This window comes from Seriola aureovittata, chromosome 23 (genome assembly GCF_021018895.1).
Source record: "Seriola aureovittata isolate HTS-2021-v1 ecotype China chromosome 23, ASM2101889v1, whole genome shotgun sequence".
In the NCBI taxonomy this organism is placed as follows: Eukaryota; Metazoa; Chordata; class Actinopteri; order Carangiformes; family Carangidae; genus Seriola; species Seriola aureovittata.
The window spans coordinates 18,966,050-18,983,766 of NC_079386.1; the positions used below are offsets into that span (position 1 = coordinate 18,966,050).

Below are 17,717 nucleotides of genomic sequence, written 5' to 3' on the forward strand. Positions count from 1 at the left end.
ATTCACTGATTCCCTCCACAGAGGTCCCACAGTACGGAGGCTGAGAGGGCTCAAAGCTCACGCTCCAACAACAAGGGCACAAAACACCCCAAGATTTCCACTGAAGGTTGAATTTCTCCTTAGCTGAGGGAGTAGCACAGAATCTCAGAAATCTCTCTAAAGGTTTTATTAGTTTAAGAAATAAAGGTAAGTGATTTACAGCAGTGAAAGAGATTTTACAGCAGTAAAGTTCTACTGTTTCCGTGGAAACATAGGAGTGCTCTGCTCTCTCATCCTCTTATTGTTTTGGCGAGAACTTCACTTAACGGAAACCTCAAGGAGAAGACTAAAGGGTGTTTCGTAAAACTGTTTTTAGTCGAAGGAAATCTTAAGGTGTTTTATGCAACAATTGAACCGGCTTTAAAATGATTCCTTAAGTTTAAGACTAAGAAAAGGAGAAAACCTTAAACACTTAAAGGAACATTAAGGAGAAGAGTTAAGAGTGTTTTGTGCAACTGTCATTATTTTAAGTTAATCTTAACTTAAGGTGTTTTGTGCAGCCGGCCTCTGAACCTTTACCTTTTGCCAATACAAGTAAAATTTGATAAGTTTTATCCACTAAATGCTCTGAAAGTTTTCAGAATAAAAGCTTCAGCAGCAGTTTGTTGTCGTAGCTGCTGCAGGTGGTTTTAACGACTTCGTCCAGGAATCTCGTCTCAGATCTGAACCGATGATGTCATCACCACTGAGAATACATGTCCATAAATCTGCTTTCCTTCAGTGACACGGTGATCCAGTGACAGGTGTCTGAAGGTCCATGGCGACACTGCAAACAGGAAGTGATCACTGCTAATTTTGCACACTTTTAATGATGCTCAAATTTATCTCCCATGATGCTTTTTGTCCCACAAAACACGCGATGTGTCAGTGTTGACAGGAGTCTCATATCGACACACTCAGCTGAACTCTTATCACACTTCCTGCCTCAGTACACACACACACACACACACACACACACACACACACACACACACACACACACACACACACAGAGTCGCTGGATTCCTCTTGTCTTTCTTGGTTTCTCCTCAGACTGACACACACAGTCTTTCAGGAGCTGAGGGTCTTTTTCACAATGCAGTTCTTCCTCCTCCTCCTCTTCCTCCTGTCTCACGTTGCCACGGTTACAGCGGTGGCCGGTTGCCTCAGCGGCAGGGACAAGGACCACCGGCCGAAGGAGAACTGCACGGCGGCCGGCTTCAGCGACATCCCGGCGGGACTCGAACCCACGACCAAGGTAACCGACAGAGACGACAGACGTCAACAGGAAGTTAAAGTTTGTAAAAAATCAAAGTCAGGTCAGATGAAGAATCTTAACAGCTTTCTTCAAACAAAGAAAATTAAATTCCTTTTTCAGAACGAATGAAAACAGCAGGACTGATCCTTTAAAACAATAATTAATATGGAAGCTGAGAGAGGACAATTCATAAATATTTTTTAAAACAAAACTGTTCAAGATCAGTGGAATAAAATAATATTTGTGTAATTTTATCCAACACTGAAATGTACCTTTAGATAACAGACATGCAAAACAAAACCTTATAACCACTAGTGTTGGTAACAACAGAAGTTCGTGAAAAACATTATTACGCAACAAAAACCGTCTGTTCCCGACTGTTTCAGAGTTAAATGGGATGTATCTGGTTTCTTCACATGAAGCTGTCGTAGTTATTTGTCTTTCAAACAAATTTAAGTCCAACATAAAACTCACTGGCTACTGATGCATCATGGGGGATGTGGTTTATACAGGCAAAAATAATTAACTGTCCAAACAAAGCCGTTGCTTTTTCTTGTTGATTTATTCATCTACAAAACATCGTGTTTCCTGCTCTGCTAAAAAAAAAAACGTAGGCCCACCCAGGTGCATGCTGGTCCTGAACCAGTCATGCGCCCATAGCGTTAGCCAAAATAAACAAAATACTAGTTAACCAAACTAACTATCTTAGATAAGTAAATAATATAAAGAAAAGAATGAATTACAAAAGAGAATATTGTCAAAAAATAAAAGAAATTAAAGTAATTCAAATTAAAAACATATGAATAAATAAAACAAAAACCAACAAACAAAGTAAATAGCTCCTACAGAAGCGTTAGGAAATCCTCATGGATATAAAGTCTTTACTGAAGTCAGGTCAAGTCAGTCTGAATCATTTCTGATTATGTATTTTAGCCTGAAGCATTTGATTTATTTATGTATGTATTTATTTGTTTGTTTATTTATTTGGATCCCCGTCAGCCACCAAGGTACAACTACTCTTCCTGGGCTCCACTCAAATAAACATGACTCCATCATCATCAATGTAAAACTAAAGGAAAATTGTTTAAAAAAAGGGGAAAATAAAATAAAAAAAACCAACCACAAGTAAAACAATAACAAGTTCCCAGGCTGAATCTAAACAGTCAGTAAAACATTTTAACAGCTCAGTAACTTGTGATTATGGGTCACTAGCTCGACCTCACAGAAACAATTAATATTCCTAACCAGAGGAACTTATCTCCGAACACACACTTCCTGTCACGGCAGTTTAGGAAACGTGTTGTTATCTGGGACGGGCTCAGTGTCAAACATACTGACAGGAAATGACCCGGTTAATTCATATCTCTGGTGTTCACACTTTTAAAACAAGTTTAAAATGTGAGAAACCTTTCTGAACCCTGATTGGATGAAGTGTTTGACGGACAGGAGGAGACCACAGCGGAGACGCAGGCTGCCTGTTGTCGACGGATAAGACAGGAAACAGCTCTAAATGTTTTCTTCTTCTGTGCTCTCTCTTGTTTTTAAGGTTCTGTTGTTTCCCAGGAACCTGTTCTCCAGCCTGTCCTGGTCCTCCTATCAGAGTTTTACAGAGATCTATGAGATCGACCTCACGGGCAACAAGGTGTCTGAATCTTATAAAATCAATATCAATACTCAATCAATGAAGTTAAAGCCAATTGATCCTCTCATGACTTTTTGTGTGTCCAGGTTCCGGTGGTGACCCCCAGCACCGGCCCCATCCTGCCCACTCTCTCCGTTCTCCGGCTGGGGTCCAACCTTCTGACGTCCCTCTCTGACGCCGCCTTCTCCGCCTGTCCCGCTCTGACCGAACTGCACCTGGAGAGCAACAACATCCGCTCCCTGAGCGACCACACCTTCTCCGGACTCAGCAAACTGGAGGTCAGCATGTTAGCATCTTAGCATGTGTTAGCGTGTAACACAATGAGTTCAAACAAAAATCCTTGAACGGGAAACAAGGATGCAGATCATGAAGGTAACGTGTAAGGAAGTTAAGACGAAGGGCCAAACCGAAACGAGACCGTCGGGTCCACGAAGAATTTTCGCTGAGCAGTTGCGTCGCAAAGCGCGGATCCTGTCACCTAGCAACTTTGACAGCACGTAACCTTTTTTTTTTCACAAAAATTTGAGGTTTTAAGCTCCTTGGTTTTAACAGTCGTACCGTTACCTGTTGAGCTGAGCTGAAACACAATACTTACATTTCAAAGTGGCTCTCTGTCGGTGTTTGCTTTCATTACCGGCGCGCAATGAATCTTGGGACATATCCCAAGATTCATTGCGCTACGCTCCCTGAACTGGGACACAGCTGTAGTTAAGGTAGTGGTGGGGGTCTAATATCAGAGCTTGAATCATGACCGAAAATGAGTCTGAATGTCGTGCTTTCACCTTCTAGATCCTGGACCTGTCGTCCAATCATATCAAGGTGCTTCCCCAGCTCATGCTCCACCCCCTTCCAGCCATAGAAACCCTCTACCTGGAGATCAACAAGGTGGGAGAACACACACCGAGCAGGTCTGGAGTATTTTTCAAGGGAAGTCGGTTCAGACTGTACCTCTTCTCGCCTGTAGGTGGCGCAGCTTGGCCCGTATAAAACTGCAGGACGTCCCCTTTTCGTTTCAGATCAGAGTGATGCCAGATGAATGGTTCATCATGAAAGAGGAGGTGCCGTATCTCTACCTCTCGGCCAATCCCTGGGCCTGCTCCTGTTCCCTTAGTTACTTGCATAAATACCTTGGAGAGTACGAATTCAACGTCTACGTCCGGGATGGCGTGGTCATCAATAGCGACGCGGAGAGCGTGGTGAGTACCACAGAGAAAGAGAAAGGTAAAAGCCAACACATCGTATTTGGTTTTAAGTGGTTCGAGTTCAGCGGTCGACTCTTGAAACTACCCAAACCACAATATGTGTGAAGCTTCACCTTTAGTCTCGTATCTGCTGATTTTTAGTTTCCGGTAATGTCACCATCTGTTACACCTACAGGGTGACATCACAGGGCGTCACAGACCAGCCAATAGGAGATGGACAGTTCAGTCCTTGAACAGCTAGAAACAGTTTGGTTTCCTGAAGACCAAAGCTCGTGTGTTACGACTCTGCTTGTTGCTTTGATGCATATTCACAATGTAAAAATGATTCTTTTTGCTGTGACTTACCTTTCAATGGTTGTTACCTGTTCACAGGTGTGTGACTCTCCACCGGTGCATAAGGGTAAACCTGTTCTGAACCTGGAGGAATCTGATCTGTGTTCGGGTCCAACTGGTGACTTCTACCAGCCACCAATCACTGACGCTGTTACTCCTACACCTGCTCCTACACTTCCTCCGACACCTGCTCCTACACTTCCTCCTACACTTCCTCCAACACTTCCTCCTAAACTTCCTCCAACACTTCCTCCTACACTTCCTCCTACACCTGCTCCGACACCTCCTCCTACACCTGCTCTGACACTTCCTCCTACACTTCCTCCTACACTTCCTCCTACACCTCCTCCTACACCTGCTCCGACACCTCCTCCTACACCTGCTGCTCCAACACTTCCTCTGACACCTCCTCCTACACTTCCTCCTATGCTTCCTCCTAAACTTCCTCCAACACTTCCTCCTACACTTCCTCCTACACTTCCTCCTACACCTGCTGCTCCTATTGCTCCCACAGAAGTTGTGTTACAACTCCAGACCGTGTACCACAGAGTCGTCACCTGGTCCTGGCATCAAACCTTCACCCGTTTCGTTGAATGGTCGGAGGCGGAGACCAGAGCGGACAGGTCATTAGTTCGGTCACATGCTTCGGTTACTCATCCCTCTCTTCCTACTGTTAGACCTTCAACCGAACGTCCCATCGCCGTCCCGGCTGTCGTGTCGACACCAAAACTGATCGATGACGTCGGCGGTTTCCAGCGGCTTGGTAGAAGTAGCGCCGGGACTGCAGGCGTGTTCTGTTTTTGGCTCTTCGTAGTGTACGTGTTGCTGTGCGTGGCGTTGGCGGCGTGCATCGTGGCGACTGTGGTGAAGCTAGCGGTCTGGTACAGGAGGGTGTACAAGCCGCTGAGTGCGGCGCTGGCGAGGAGGGGAAGAGGAAGTGAGGGAGTGGGGCTGTTAACATACAGCAGGAGCGGAGGGAAGGAGGTGGTAGGAGGAGGAGGAGGAGGAGGAGGAGTGATGGCGCTGTATCGCTCCGTTCTGTTCATCCACAGAGAGGGAGAGGAAGATGGAGGGAGGGAGCGTGAGGGGGGAGGGGAGGGAGGGAAAGAAAGAGCTGTTGTCACTCTGGAGCCGACAGGAAGAGGAGAGAGAGAAGATGAAGGAGGAAGAGGAGGGAGGGAGGAGAGAGGAGTGTACAGGAAGACGATGTACCGCCTGTTGAGCAAAGAGGAGGAGATAGACGGATGGAGGGATGTGATGGAGGAGTGTCGGGTCTCTGCAGAAGATGGAGGGAGGGGGAGCGGAGGGGAGAAAGATGGAGGGATGGATAAACAGAGGAGTGGAGGAGGAGGAGGAGGAGGAGCAGCCGCTATTTCCAGGAAGCGTTACAGCGTGATTCTGAGGGAGGAGAGGGGTGAGGCGGGGGGAGAGAGGGAGGAGCTGGACTGGGTGGTCGGTGGTTGGGAGGTAAAAAGAGGAGGAGAAGAAGAAGAAGGGGGGGTGGGGGAGGAGCCCAGGAGCAGCTGGGGGGAGTGGCTGGCACACTACTTACCCAGCATGCCCTGGGGGGTGACCATGCCTCCTGAGGGGGAGGCGGCTCAGTGACGTCTGTTTTTAAAAGTCGATATCTCTGTTTCGTACGAAGCTTTATCGATACATCATTGGTTATTGATTTGCGTGCTGCACAGGTACTTCCTGAAGGGGCGGGGCTAAAGAACCCTGTTGAGCTGTGTCTTATATATTTGTATAAATTAAATATATGCACATATATTACACTCCCGTATGATTTTTCTCTTACGTATTTCCTTCAGCTTTTGTCCCTTTTATTGACGAAACCATCATTTACTCACAGACATTTAGAAACAGTTTTAATTCTAATCTGAAAAACGTGTTTCCAGATATGAATTTATATATTTAATGGCAAGTATTTTTGTATTTGTATTGTGTTTCTCCTTCTGTTGTTTGTGCTGATGACTCACTCCACAATAAACAAGATGATTATTGATGAATGTGTGCCCGTGTCCTGTTTTTAAAAAGTACATTGTTTGCAGTTGTTTCAGTGACTTCTATGATGTAATGTATGTATGTATGTAATGTGACGTACAGATGTTTCTTTGTGCCACGTTTCCATCTGTGTGATGTTCTGCAGAAATGAAGCTTTGATCATGACCAACCTGAAAAGATCAATTATCCCGCCTGACGTCCTGAAGCCAAATGTGATGACTCACATTCACTGAATGAATTCTCCTTTAAATCGCACTCTGTCTGTCCTGAATACATGCGGAGCAATAACCTGGTCTAATTGAGAGTATTGATTAACAACAGGAGAAATGTAATGACTGAAAATCAAACAAACTGTAAAAGAGGAACGAACGAAGAAGCTCTGTGGAAGTAACAAAGATTATAAATACTTCAGATACATCTACAGGTGCCTGTAAATAATCAACAATGAAAGTCATGAAACCTTCAACATTATACACGTGACAAAGACAGAAAGTTTCTAACATTATTAAATATTCAAACTATTTCAAATGAATTTTGGATCAAATGACTAAAGAGAAATGTTGAGCTGACTTTAGTGGCCACAGCTGTTTCAGCAGATGCTCGATATTAAAGGGGACTGGAGTTTTCTTCATGGTTATGTACTTGTATTTAACACAAACAGCTTCCTCTCATTCAGCGCTGAGGTGTCCAGGTGCTGGAACACCTTGGAGGGGTCACCTGAGGTCAGACCACACGGAGCTGTGCGGTTTCTCTGCAGCTCCGTCCCGTTTCCTCCTCTGAGTCGTGAAGGAACATTATGAAGCAAAGTGTAAGTCCTGATCCTTAATCCTTCAAGTGATTCTCTGTCTAAATCATCTGAACCATGTTTTTATAACAGCTGCATTCAAACTTTATCCATAGAAATCTTGTGATAGCAGAAAGTTCTGCAGGTCGATCTGGACTAACTACATCTGCAGGGCAGTTCCTACTGTATCTCGTGGTTTTACTTCTTTATCTCCCTTTTGTCTATTTAGTCTCTGTCAGTTTGTTTTAGTTCCAGCCATGTTTCCCCTCCGTCTCCGAGAGCTTCCACCTCGTGTTCCTGAGTTTTAGATTCTAGATTATTGCTTAGTTCTGTTTGGTCCGATCTTAAGTTGGTTTTCTTTATTACATTTCTTTTTTTCCCTCCAAACCTCTTTGGTTCGTCTGCATTTGGTTCCTTAGCTTAGACTTTGACAGACGACAGCTTTCAGTTTAAGATCCATTTCTTTCCTCTCAGTGTAAAAACAGAAGAGAAGAAAACTCAAAGTGAAACGAAAAGAGAAAGAGTACAGGTCGACTATTCATCACTCTGGGAGATTACACAGGAGGAAAGAATGAGGAAGTGTGATGTTATCAGGTTAGCAGGAAAGGGAAATTGTTTTTCTGTGTTCCTTGTTTCAATATGAACATACAACAACTCAGCCAAAGGAATTCACCTTATTTAAATATGATTGTATTTATTATGAACAGTTATTATCATCATCACCAGTGAGCTAATGGACACATGAAAGGTGAATTAACCAGCAGCTTCCCTCTGTCACATCCACATTTTTAAACCAACATTGAAACAACATTTACAGACACTTTTCTCCACAGAGCGGTTGATGGCTGACGCCTCACTCTGATGGAAGGACTGACTTCTGTATCTCCTACAGACTTTGGTGACACCTGAAGCCAGCGCCAGAACACGTCATCCACATCAGCAAGAGATTCAAAGACGAGGCTTCAAGTCTTCAGCCTTTGGGCCGAGTGACGAGTTCTCAGAGTGAAGGGCGTCGTAACAGAAAGAGCTGAGTCGGCTCTGAGGACGGAGACGGAAAAAAAACTGTTCGATCTTATAGACAAGATGTCCCGAGACCTGAAGCTGATTCTCCTGAACTGTGATAATGCTAAATATCATTTTCACATTATAAGTCCTGGAGCCTTTTAATGTGAAAAACCCCTGAGGAAGTGTTGTCTGTAGAGAGGTGAGTATGACAAGTTCCCCCGTCTTTATCTGTCTCTTTATTTTGTCTCTTTATTCGACTGATGAAAACTTCCAGGTAACGTTCTGATTTTCCAGAGAGACAAAAACCAGTCGTGCGTCTTTGAGTCTTCGTGTATCGAGCGAAGAATAAACAACAGTAAAAAGTTGAGGGATTGCCAGGATGGAGTTCACCTGACTCCCAGCAGCTGCTTTTACTCCGAAATACTGAGTCAGCTTTTGCTTCACGGTGTCACTTTCTGTTTGACTGTGAGAAGAGGAAGAAGAGGAAGAAGAGGAAGACGCAGTGTGAATCGCTCAGACAGCATGCAACACTTCTGCTAAAGACAGCTCACACTTCTCAACACTCAACACTGACCAAACTTTCCATTCCACTTCTCAGTCTTTGTCACAGGTACACAGGTGAGGGGGTGGGGGGTGGGGGTGGTTTCTCTTCTTTACTGATGTGGAACTCCCCGACATATTTCAAAGAAACTGCTCAGAGGTGAAAATAAACACAAGGCCACAGATACTGATCCATTCAATCAAAACTCGTGTATTTATTATTGATAGATGAGGAAATCATCATCAGTTTCCACCTGACCTCACCTGGCTCACACATGAACTGTTGATAAAACACAGCAACAGGTTTCAGACCAGCTGCTGGTCACTCGCCTCGTCTTCACTCGAAACACTCGACGTCTGCTTCATATGTGTCTTCTGTTTCAACAGAGCTCCAACACCTGCAGCAGCAAAACCCAGCACCGCTGCCACAGCTCCGCCCACACCACCTGCAGCCCAGGTGTGTCCAGATGTGATACCTGCAGAGAGAAGCAGGTGTGAGGTATCAGCTGTCAGGTGGGTGATGAGACGGACATTATCTACTGCACTTTGATCACATGACTCAGACCAGCTGTTCTCTACAAAGTCTCATCAACAACATCTGGAGAAAACACAAACATCTGGTCTGTGATGGTTCACTCTCACATCAACAACCAGGAAGCAGCTGCACCAGGACTCACCTGAGTCTTCGACCACCAGCTGGATGGTTTTGCTGACGTCAGACGCGTCCCTCCTCGCGCGTCCTGAGCCGCTCACTGAGACGTAACAGTCGTATCTTCCGGTGTCGTTGACGGTGACGTTCCTCACAATCACAGACACGTCTCCGCGCTTCATCTCTGGGTCTCGCAGCTTCACGCGGTCCACGAACCACAGGTGCTGGAACTTGACGTACACGCGCTCATCTCTGTAGAAGAAGATGTATCCGCCTGAGTCCAGGTCAGCTCGGCTCCACTCCAGCAGGGACACGGCGGCGTCGGTGGCGCTGTGACACTCCAGAGTCACGTCCTCTCCCGCCTTCACTTTCACCTCAACCTGATCTGAATAAAAAGAGAACGATCACAGCGATCAGGTGAACGGGTGAACAGGTGAACAGGTGAACGGGTGAACGGGTGAACAGGCCCATATCCATCATGTCATGACAACATCACAAAACCAAAAGACAAACCGCCATAAACTTCATTAATATTCCAAATTCTTTTTTATTATAATTTTAAAGTGAAAATCTGAATATTTATATAATTTCTTACACGTGATCTTTCGTCACAACAGGTGAGAACACCAGGTAATGTTATTAAACAACTCAAATGTTACAGCTGTGGAATATAAAGTGCTGCAAATAATAATGAAATCATTTTATGAATATTAAAATAAATAAACATTAGTTTATAATAAATTCAGGTCAATAATATGAATTAATAACCACTTAATAAACAACAAAAAATATGGTACATTTAAATAATAATAATGTACAGTAATTAAGTTTACATAATTACATACTATAATGAAATGAGAGATCTATTATAATACATATATGTCTATAATTATAGATAATAAACTGTGTATTATATATAATAATACTGTAATACAAATATATTCCCATGTTTAAAACAGAGATATGTGAATCATGTACATGTACAGTTTCATATAAAAGCGCTTTACAAATAAAATGTATATTTTAGTTCTTACCTTGAAGAGAAGCAACAGGAAGCAGCACGAGAATGAGAAATAAAGCCATGGTGAAACGTGTGAGACACGGAGACACGGGGACACGGGGACACGGAGACACGGATCTTTTCCACCGACATGAAGCGACTGCTCAGATGTTCGTCTGACAGAGTGTTTTCTCGCCACTTTCACTTTCTTTATTTTCAGTTATTTTTAGCCCTGCAAGTGTGAGCAACACTGACACGTGGAGAGAGATAAATAACATGTTATAATATCTGATACTAATTTAATATGAACGTCAGTATAGTTCATAGATAATTTAGTAGTTTAATGTTGATGGTAAAAGATCCACGTTCCTGCTGAAGGCTGCAGTTTCAGAACACAGTTGTTTATTTATTAATACTGTACAACTGTGGTACTCACACTTTGACTGACGTCAGTCTCTGTGTTCACTTCTTTTAGTGTGCTGTTGCCCCCCCCGCTGCCCCCTCCTGCCCCCCGCTGCCCCCTCCTGCCCCCTCCTGCCCCCCGCTGCTCCCCGCTGCCCCCTCCTGCCCCCCCGCTGCCCCCTCCTGCCCCCCGCTGCTCCCCGCTGCCCCCTCCTGCCCCCCCGCTGCCCCCTCCTGCCCCCCGCTGCCCCCTCCTGCCCCCCGCTGCCCCCTGTGAGCCCTTACCACTGCAGCCTGCAGCAGCGTGAGGACTGAGGGAATCTGTGCTGACATCTGGTGGAGAAGACCTGAACAACACGGTGAGCAGTGAGCCGGCAGCTGATTGGTTACTGAGGTCCTTCCTTCTTGTGTGTTCACAGGGGCTCTGTCGAAGAGATCTTGACTCTTTACTGTTTCCAGATGTTTCCTGATGCTGTTATGACCTGGGGCCAGTTTCACAAAGATATGTCTGTAGTGTTGGTCCAGTAGAACACTGACCCCAAGACTGTCTCAGGCCTAAAACCAGTGTTACCATGGTAACAATCAATGATTTTTTTTCCAGATGAGATTTTGGTTTTTACGTCGTTTCACTCTTCACACACTGTTGTGAAACATGTTCTGCTCAGAGTAAATGGAGCTGAGCGGTTGGATGCGGTTCCTCAGTCGGCCATTTGTTTTATTGTGATTTACCCAGAATTCATTCTGTCACAGTCCATTTTAAGATAGTGGAGAACTAAACTGCTTTGTGCAACGGAGCATTTGTTAGAACCATCGTCTCTCTCCAGGTCCAGAGGCTGTAAAACTGCCGCCCAGGGGGAATTCATCACGGCGCCACGTGGTAATATCTCTAGTTCTTGATGATGGACTGCCGCTGCGTCGCTGGACCAGACTGTGACTCACCTGGTTCACAGTCTGTTCACCTTGTGTGGACGGCTTACTGTTCTCAGGTGCTGTCCTGACCTCGTGACCACCCGTGGTCAGGACACGCCTTTTGGCCAGGACTCAGATCTGATGATGTTCGTCAAACTCGTCCAGAGCAGTGGTTCCCGACCTGTGGGCTGCAAAGGTGATGCAGGTGGGCCCATACACTGCACAACTGGAAGCTGCTGCCTCCACATCTGGACCAATTCGGCCCAGATGTGCTCAGTCTGATTGTACTCTGCAGTATCACAGTGGAGCAACAGGAAGAATTAAAAGGAAAGAGAGTCAAGAGACAGATGTCAAACACAGAAGAAGAATTGAGCTTCCTCTTCTTTCAGTTCCACTCGTTATTTTGCCTCCGTACTGGTTCGGACATGAGCCGGCAACATTTTTGAGATTTGAGAAAAGGTAGGGACCCTCTGGTCGAGACACACCAGGGTTACTGGTTGGTGCGTCTTGGTAGGAATTCGTCAGGCCTTGTTTGTTTACATTGATTTCTGTTAGTTTGACCTCGTTATCTCGTCCTCCTGAAAACCTCTTGTTTGCTTTGCAAGTATCAAGATGAGCAGAAAATAAACCACAATCATTTTCACTTCTGCTCTGACTCGTTCTGGTTCTTTAGTTGTGGTGATGTCGTCTCATTTTACCACATTTGAGGATGAAGTATTTTTGTACGATCTACTGAAGAACTTGACTAAACCACGACCCCGATCTGAAGGACTTAGTTCCACTGTTCCCCTCAATTTGACGCCCCTGAGTATTTCCGTCCTTCGTCTCTGTGTTTGTTTGTTTTCTGCTGAAACCCACCACGGATTCAGCTTTTAGCTGCGGGAAACAAAACCACAGCGGTTTAAATAGCACCTCCAAAGAGGAAGGAAGTAATTTCGACTGATGGTAAGATACATGATAAGGTCTGAGCGCTCGTCAAACAGTCTGTGCTGGTCCACAATGGGACGAACATCTGTTCTCTGGCTGCTCTGTAAGTACAATATGTGTTGTCAAGATTAAACAGAGAAAGGTGCTTTCAGAGTAACTGACACATGGTTTATAATGAGCAAATATTATTGAGCAGTTTGGAAATGTTTTATCTCACTTTATTGACATTCAGTCACTTGGTAAATTCACCCGTGGCACGTGACGTTCTGTAGATACTGTGTTTTAAATGACACTGTCTATCACTATCCTCAAACTCACATTACATTCATTTAAGATTTTATGTTGAATGTCAAACCCACCTGAGTGTCGTGTGTCCTCAGTGGCGACGTCGCTCCTCCTCCTCCTCCGCTGCACAGCAAACCAAGGTCAGTAAATGTCTGTTGAAACAGTCCGTCGCTGTCAGGATCGAGTTCGGATCAAATTCATTTACTACCAGTTTAACACCTGCAGGAAATCTGTCATGTTGAAGTGATGCAGTTACAAACTTCACTCTGGAATATTAAACATGTTTTACTTTTACAAACAAGAAAATGTTTTTCCTCAAAATTCATTGATTTCCCTCCAGCTGGTCTGACGGTGAGTCCCAGCAGCTCCCAGTTCTTTAAAAGAGACTCTGTCTCTCTGAGCTGTGAGGAGGACGACAGCTCTGCTGGATGGAGGCTGAGGAGGAACACCACCAGAGAAACCAGGACTCAGTGTGACGACTGGGGAAGATCAGCTGGTTCTTCCTGTAACATCAGCTACATCGACCCATTGGACAGTGGAGTTTACTGGTGTGAGTCCAGAGAGGGAGCAACCAGTAACAGCATCAGCATCACTGTCACTGGTAAGATCAGACTGTGGAGTCAGTGTTGATGAAGCTGTGTGTAAATGGATGAAATGCTGTAGTTTGTCTGTGTGTTGAGGTGGAGCAGTGATCCTGCAGAGTCCTGTCCTCCCTGTGATGGAGGGACATGATGTCACTCTGCACTGTAAAACAAAGACCCCTCCCTCCAACCTCCCAGCTGCTTTCTATAAAGATGGCTCCCTCATCACAGAGACTACAGGTCACATGACCATCCACCATGTTGACAAGTCTGATGAAGGCCTCTACAGGTGTAACATCAGTGGTCATGGAGAGTCTCCACCCAGCTGGATCACTGTCACAGGTCAGGAGGTCAAAGGTCACTCTTCAATTTACCTCGTTGCATTTCCTATATTGTGTTAATCAGGTTTCACCCAGGTAAAGAGAGGAGCAACCTAACAAGTGTAGTGGGGGCCCAGAAGATCTTTGGCTGAATACTTGCAGAGGTTGTACATGGGATTGAAGTTGGCTGCAGAAGAGGCGCACAGCGTTTGTGGTTGAGCATGAAACATATAAACCGGTGGCGGTCAGGTGGAAGACGCAGTTCTTTGATGAAAGCTGCAGTCGCAGATGGTATCAAGAGGCTCGGACTGTGAGTTCTGTAGTTGTCGCTGGCTCGATGCCCGAGGGTAGATGAGAGTTACCTTGAGAAACTGCCGTAGATATTGTGGGACACACCTTTAAGATTCTGTGGAAGAGATCTTTACTCTCGCTATGGTACTGGATGGGTCATGGGAGTTTGCCTGGCCAGTCTACATGGCCAGTCTCAGGTCGCGGCGTGGAAGTAGAAGATTGATGCCATCGCAGCCTATCAGGAACGCATAGAGGTCCAGAGGTTGGTTGGTACCACAAGTTCTTTTATAGGCCCTTTATAGGTCTTGTGGGGAGTATTGTGGGAACACTGTGGCCATTTTCTCGGTCCTTTAAAACCAGAGTGTATGAATTCTCCACGAGGAAGGTTCGTCAGTATGGTTTGTGATTTTCCTGCAGAGAATCTGAAGGCACAGCCGAGGTGTGGAGAGGTCTGAGGGTTATATATTTACTTCCTGAGGTTGACCTGGTTCTGTTGGCTCAATAGAACAACATCCTCCAGGTGTTGGACTGAAGCTGAAGGTAGCTGGACACCCTAAAGAGCAGCTCCTCAGTTGTCTTTTAGAGGTTTCTGAGTATGTCCAACAGGAAGGGGACCCCAAGGTAGAGCAAGGACGTCTGGGAGGGATTATGTTCCTCATCTATGGAAGTAAATAACATTCCTCAGTGAAAGAAAATAGGATCCTTTATCTAATAGTTATGTATCTATATTACAAAATCTGGATGTGGTAATTATGAGAGTGACACCTTGACTTTGTTCAGTGGGTTTAATCCTTATTTGTGGTTCTTTTTAGGGAAACCCTCCGTCACCACACCTCGTCCCTCATCTTCCTCCTCTCCTTCTGGTAACTCCCTCGTCTTTACTGCTCCTCCCGTCTCATCTTCCTCTCCTAACCTCGCGGTGCTGTGGTCCATCCCATCAGTCGCTGGTCTGGCTCTGCTGGTTCCACTGGTTCTAGTGGTGAGACGATACGTCCGGAGGAAAAATAAAGGTGAGGAACAGACTCCTTGGTTTCAGTTTTTTAGTGTAGTTTTTGTCTGGCCATCAATTCTTCATAAGAGAGGAGGCTCTGAGCCTGATTCTGATTGGCTGACTGTTTTCTTAGTGATCCAATAGAAATATAGCAGATTGCAGGTAAAAACACTCAGAGAAACCAAATCCTGCAAGGTTTGGATGGTGGGTCCAGGTGGGCGGGGCTTGGTGACTGCTTTGTTGTGACATCACAAAGTTCCAGAAGTCCTGACGGCTGGTTTTAAGGCTCAGTTTCTGAATACAGGCTGTGTGCATTTCTCTGTGGACTGAGGCTTTGATACTTTCACAGTATTAATATAGAAGCTAGAGCTGATCTATAATCACACTACACATGGACACACACCTTTTTAATATGTCTATTTACTGTTACAGCTGTGATCAGTTCTCTGCACTCCGACCAGTTTAATGTTCTTTAGTCTGATCAGCAGGTTGTTTTCCTCTGTGTTTGACGCTGTGGTCAGGGTGTTAATCTTTTAAAGGAAAGTCTACCATCGCCCTCAGTTTCCTGTTTGCCAGTAATAACACATCACAAAGAAAGGAAATAACTTCGTCACTTACCTGAGGCTTCACTCTTGTATCTCCTGGCCAGTGTTTCTTATATTTAACAGTGTGTTTCTTTTCCAGAGAGCGGTCCGTCTCCAGAGGACGTCAGCTATCAACAGATACTCATCAAACCAAACAAGACGAGAGGTACAGCTGATCTTCTTCTTCTCTTCTAAATATGCCAAAAACAGGAGACACCTTACCCCAAAGCTAACTCAGGCCTGAGACCAGTGTTACCATGGTAACAATCAGTGACATATGAAGGGAGCAAAGCGAGGGGAAAGAGTTTTTAGAGACGGCGGCCATTTTTTTTCACACTCTGCCCTTTTTTCATATTGAAAAACAATCTCTATTTACCCAGAATTCATTGCATCACAGTCCGGCTTAAGACAGTGAAGAACTAAAGTGCTGTCAGACTCAGTGTATCTGAGGTCTGACTGTTGGAGACACAGTCACAGTCTGTGAAACTGGCTCCAGGTCTATGAGGTCTAACAACAGAGTCTCATTTCCACATTTTAAACACTAACAGCCTTTATTGTACATTCTGTGCATCACAGCATTTACACAGACATTATTATTCATGTTTGTATTGAGATTGTGTGGCCTTGAGGAGCGCGCTCTGTGGCTGCTCAGTTTCCTGTCAGATGAATTCCTTTCTGCCGTTCGGCAGCGGTGTGAACACTGAGCCGCATGTCAGACCACCCGCCCATTTACTGTAAAGGAAATGGCGATGCAGGTGTGTTGAGAGGAAAAGATGTATTGAGGTTAACGGTACCACAAACCTCCTCCGTGTGGGCGGAGTGTTGTCTAATCTCTCACAGTGAACGAATGAAGCACAAAGACGCACAAACCGCTGTGGTGACGGCGACTCCTCCAGCCTGAGGTCAGACGTCCGTGACCGTGAAGTGACGACCTGCTGTTTCTCACGTTAACTCACCTGTGTGTGCTTGTGTTCAGAGTCTCCACCAGAGCCAGAGGTCATCTACTCTTCGCTGAGGTTGACCTTCCCTCCGCCCGCCGACGTCCGGCTGCAGGGGACGGTTTGACCCGGGACGAGCGACGGGGGAAGCAGCAACAAACGGACAATGAAAACCACTTACATTATTTTTGGACTTGGTGGAGGGAAGAGAAGTGGGCCAGAGAAGACCCCGTTTAATTCTGGGCCAGATCTGGATTTGTTTCCCTATAAAGACTGATGCATGTTGTTGACATTGACCTTTGGTTTGTTGCATGTGCCCATGTGACCCAGAGTCACAACCCGACGTTTAGGTGGCATCACATTACACACTGACAAGAGGAAAACGCAGTGGCAGGAAGCAGCCAGCAGGTGGCAGATAACACCAGTATCAGCATGTGACATAAAGACAGAGAGGACGTCTGCAGAAACAACTTCATCCATTTATGGAAATGGCTTTATACCGAGGAACCACGTGAACGCTCGGCTTCATCATTCAGATGAAAACAATGCAAATGAATATTTGTTTTTGGTTTTGTGTGTCATGTAGTTTTAGTCACGAATCTGCAGAGTTGGTTTTCTTTCACTTGAGGTTTCGTATCATCATCATTAAATCAAGGCTCTGACGAGCTGTTTCTATTAACTGAAGTGGAAAGAATCCACGACATGAGAGTGAAGTGGAGCCCAGTATGTGACCCTCCCTTCATGAGTAACCTCGTCACTATTTTAGTTTCACTTTTGTATTTAGAGGGGGGGCAATATGATCTTACCTCAGGGGCCACTTAGTAGCTCCACCTCGGGGTCAGCGAGGTCAATAATGTCCTCAACATGATCTGATGTTGCTTTTCTGTCCTGGACATTTGTGCATCTACAGAAATAATGTAAAGAATAAACTGCAACTTTATCTTTTCACATTTTTTTTACTTAAACAGGTTGATTATTACATTTTTTTCCTGGATGAAATTAAAGTAGGATCATGAGGAAAAACAATCACGAGTCCGTCTCATCCCCGTGATTA

General features: G+C 45.2%; 2 protein-coding genes across 2 annotated transcripts; both read left to right on the forward strand.

Moving 5' to 3' along the window:
• The first annotated feature begins 133 nt into the window (after positions 1-133).
• On the forward strand, positions 134-6,462 carry LOC130164925 (platelet glycoprotein Ib alpha chain-like). The gene is made up of 7 exons (XM_056369922.1): positions 134-1,276; positions 2,823-2,918; positions 3,005-3,196; positions 3,708-3,803; positions 3,935-4,114; positions 4,493-5,478; positions 5,572-6,462. Exons 1-7 carry the CDS (start codon positions 1,115-1,117, stop codon positions 6,056-6,058), a joined length of 2,199 nt encoding a protein of 732 aa, XP_056225897.1. The 5' UTR covers positions 134-1,114; the 3' UTR covers positions 6,059-6,462.
• A 5,675-nt stretch (positions 6,463-12,137) lies between these two features.
• On the forward strand, positions 12,138-17,608 carry LOC130164314 (low affinity immunoglobulin gamma Fc region receptor II-a-like). Its single transcript, XM_056368976.1, has 7 exons — positions 12,138-12,776; positions 13,054-13,098; positions 13,299-13,559; positions 13,639-13,881; positions 14,963-15,160; positions 15,826-15,891; positions 16,702-17,608. Exons 1-7 carry the CDS (start codon positions 12,689-12,691, stop codon positions 16,788-16,790), a joined length of 990 nt encoding a protein of 329 aa, XP_056224951.1. The 5' UTR covers positions 12,138-12,688; the 3' UTR covers positions 16,791-17,608.
• The last annotated feature ends 109 nt before the right edge of the window (positions 17,609-17,717 follow it).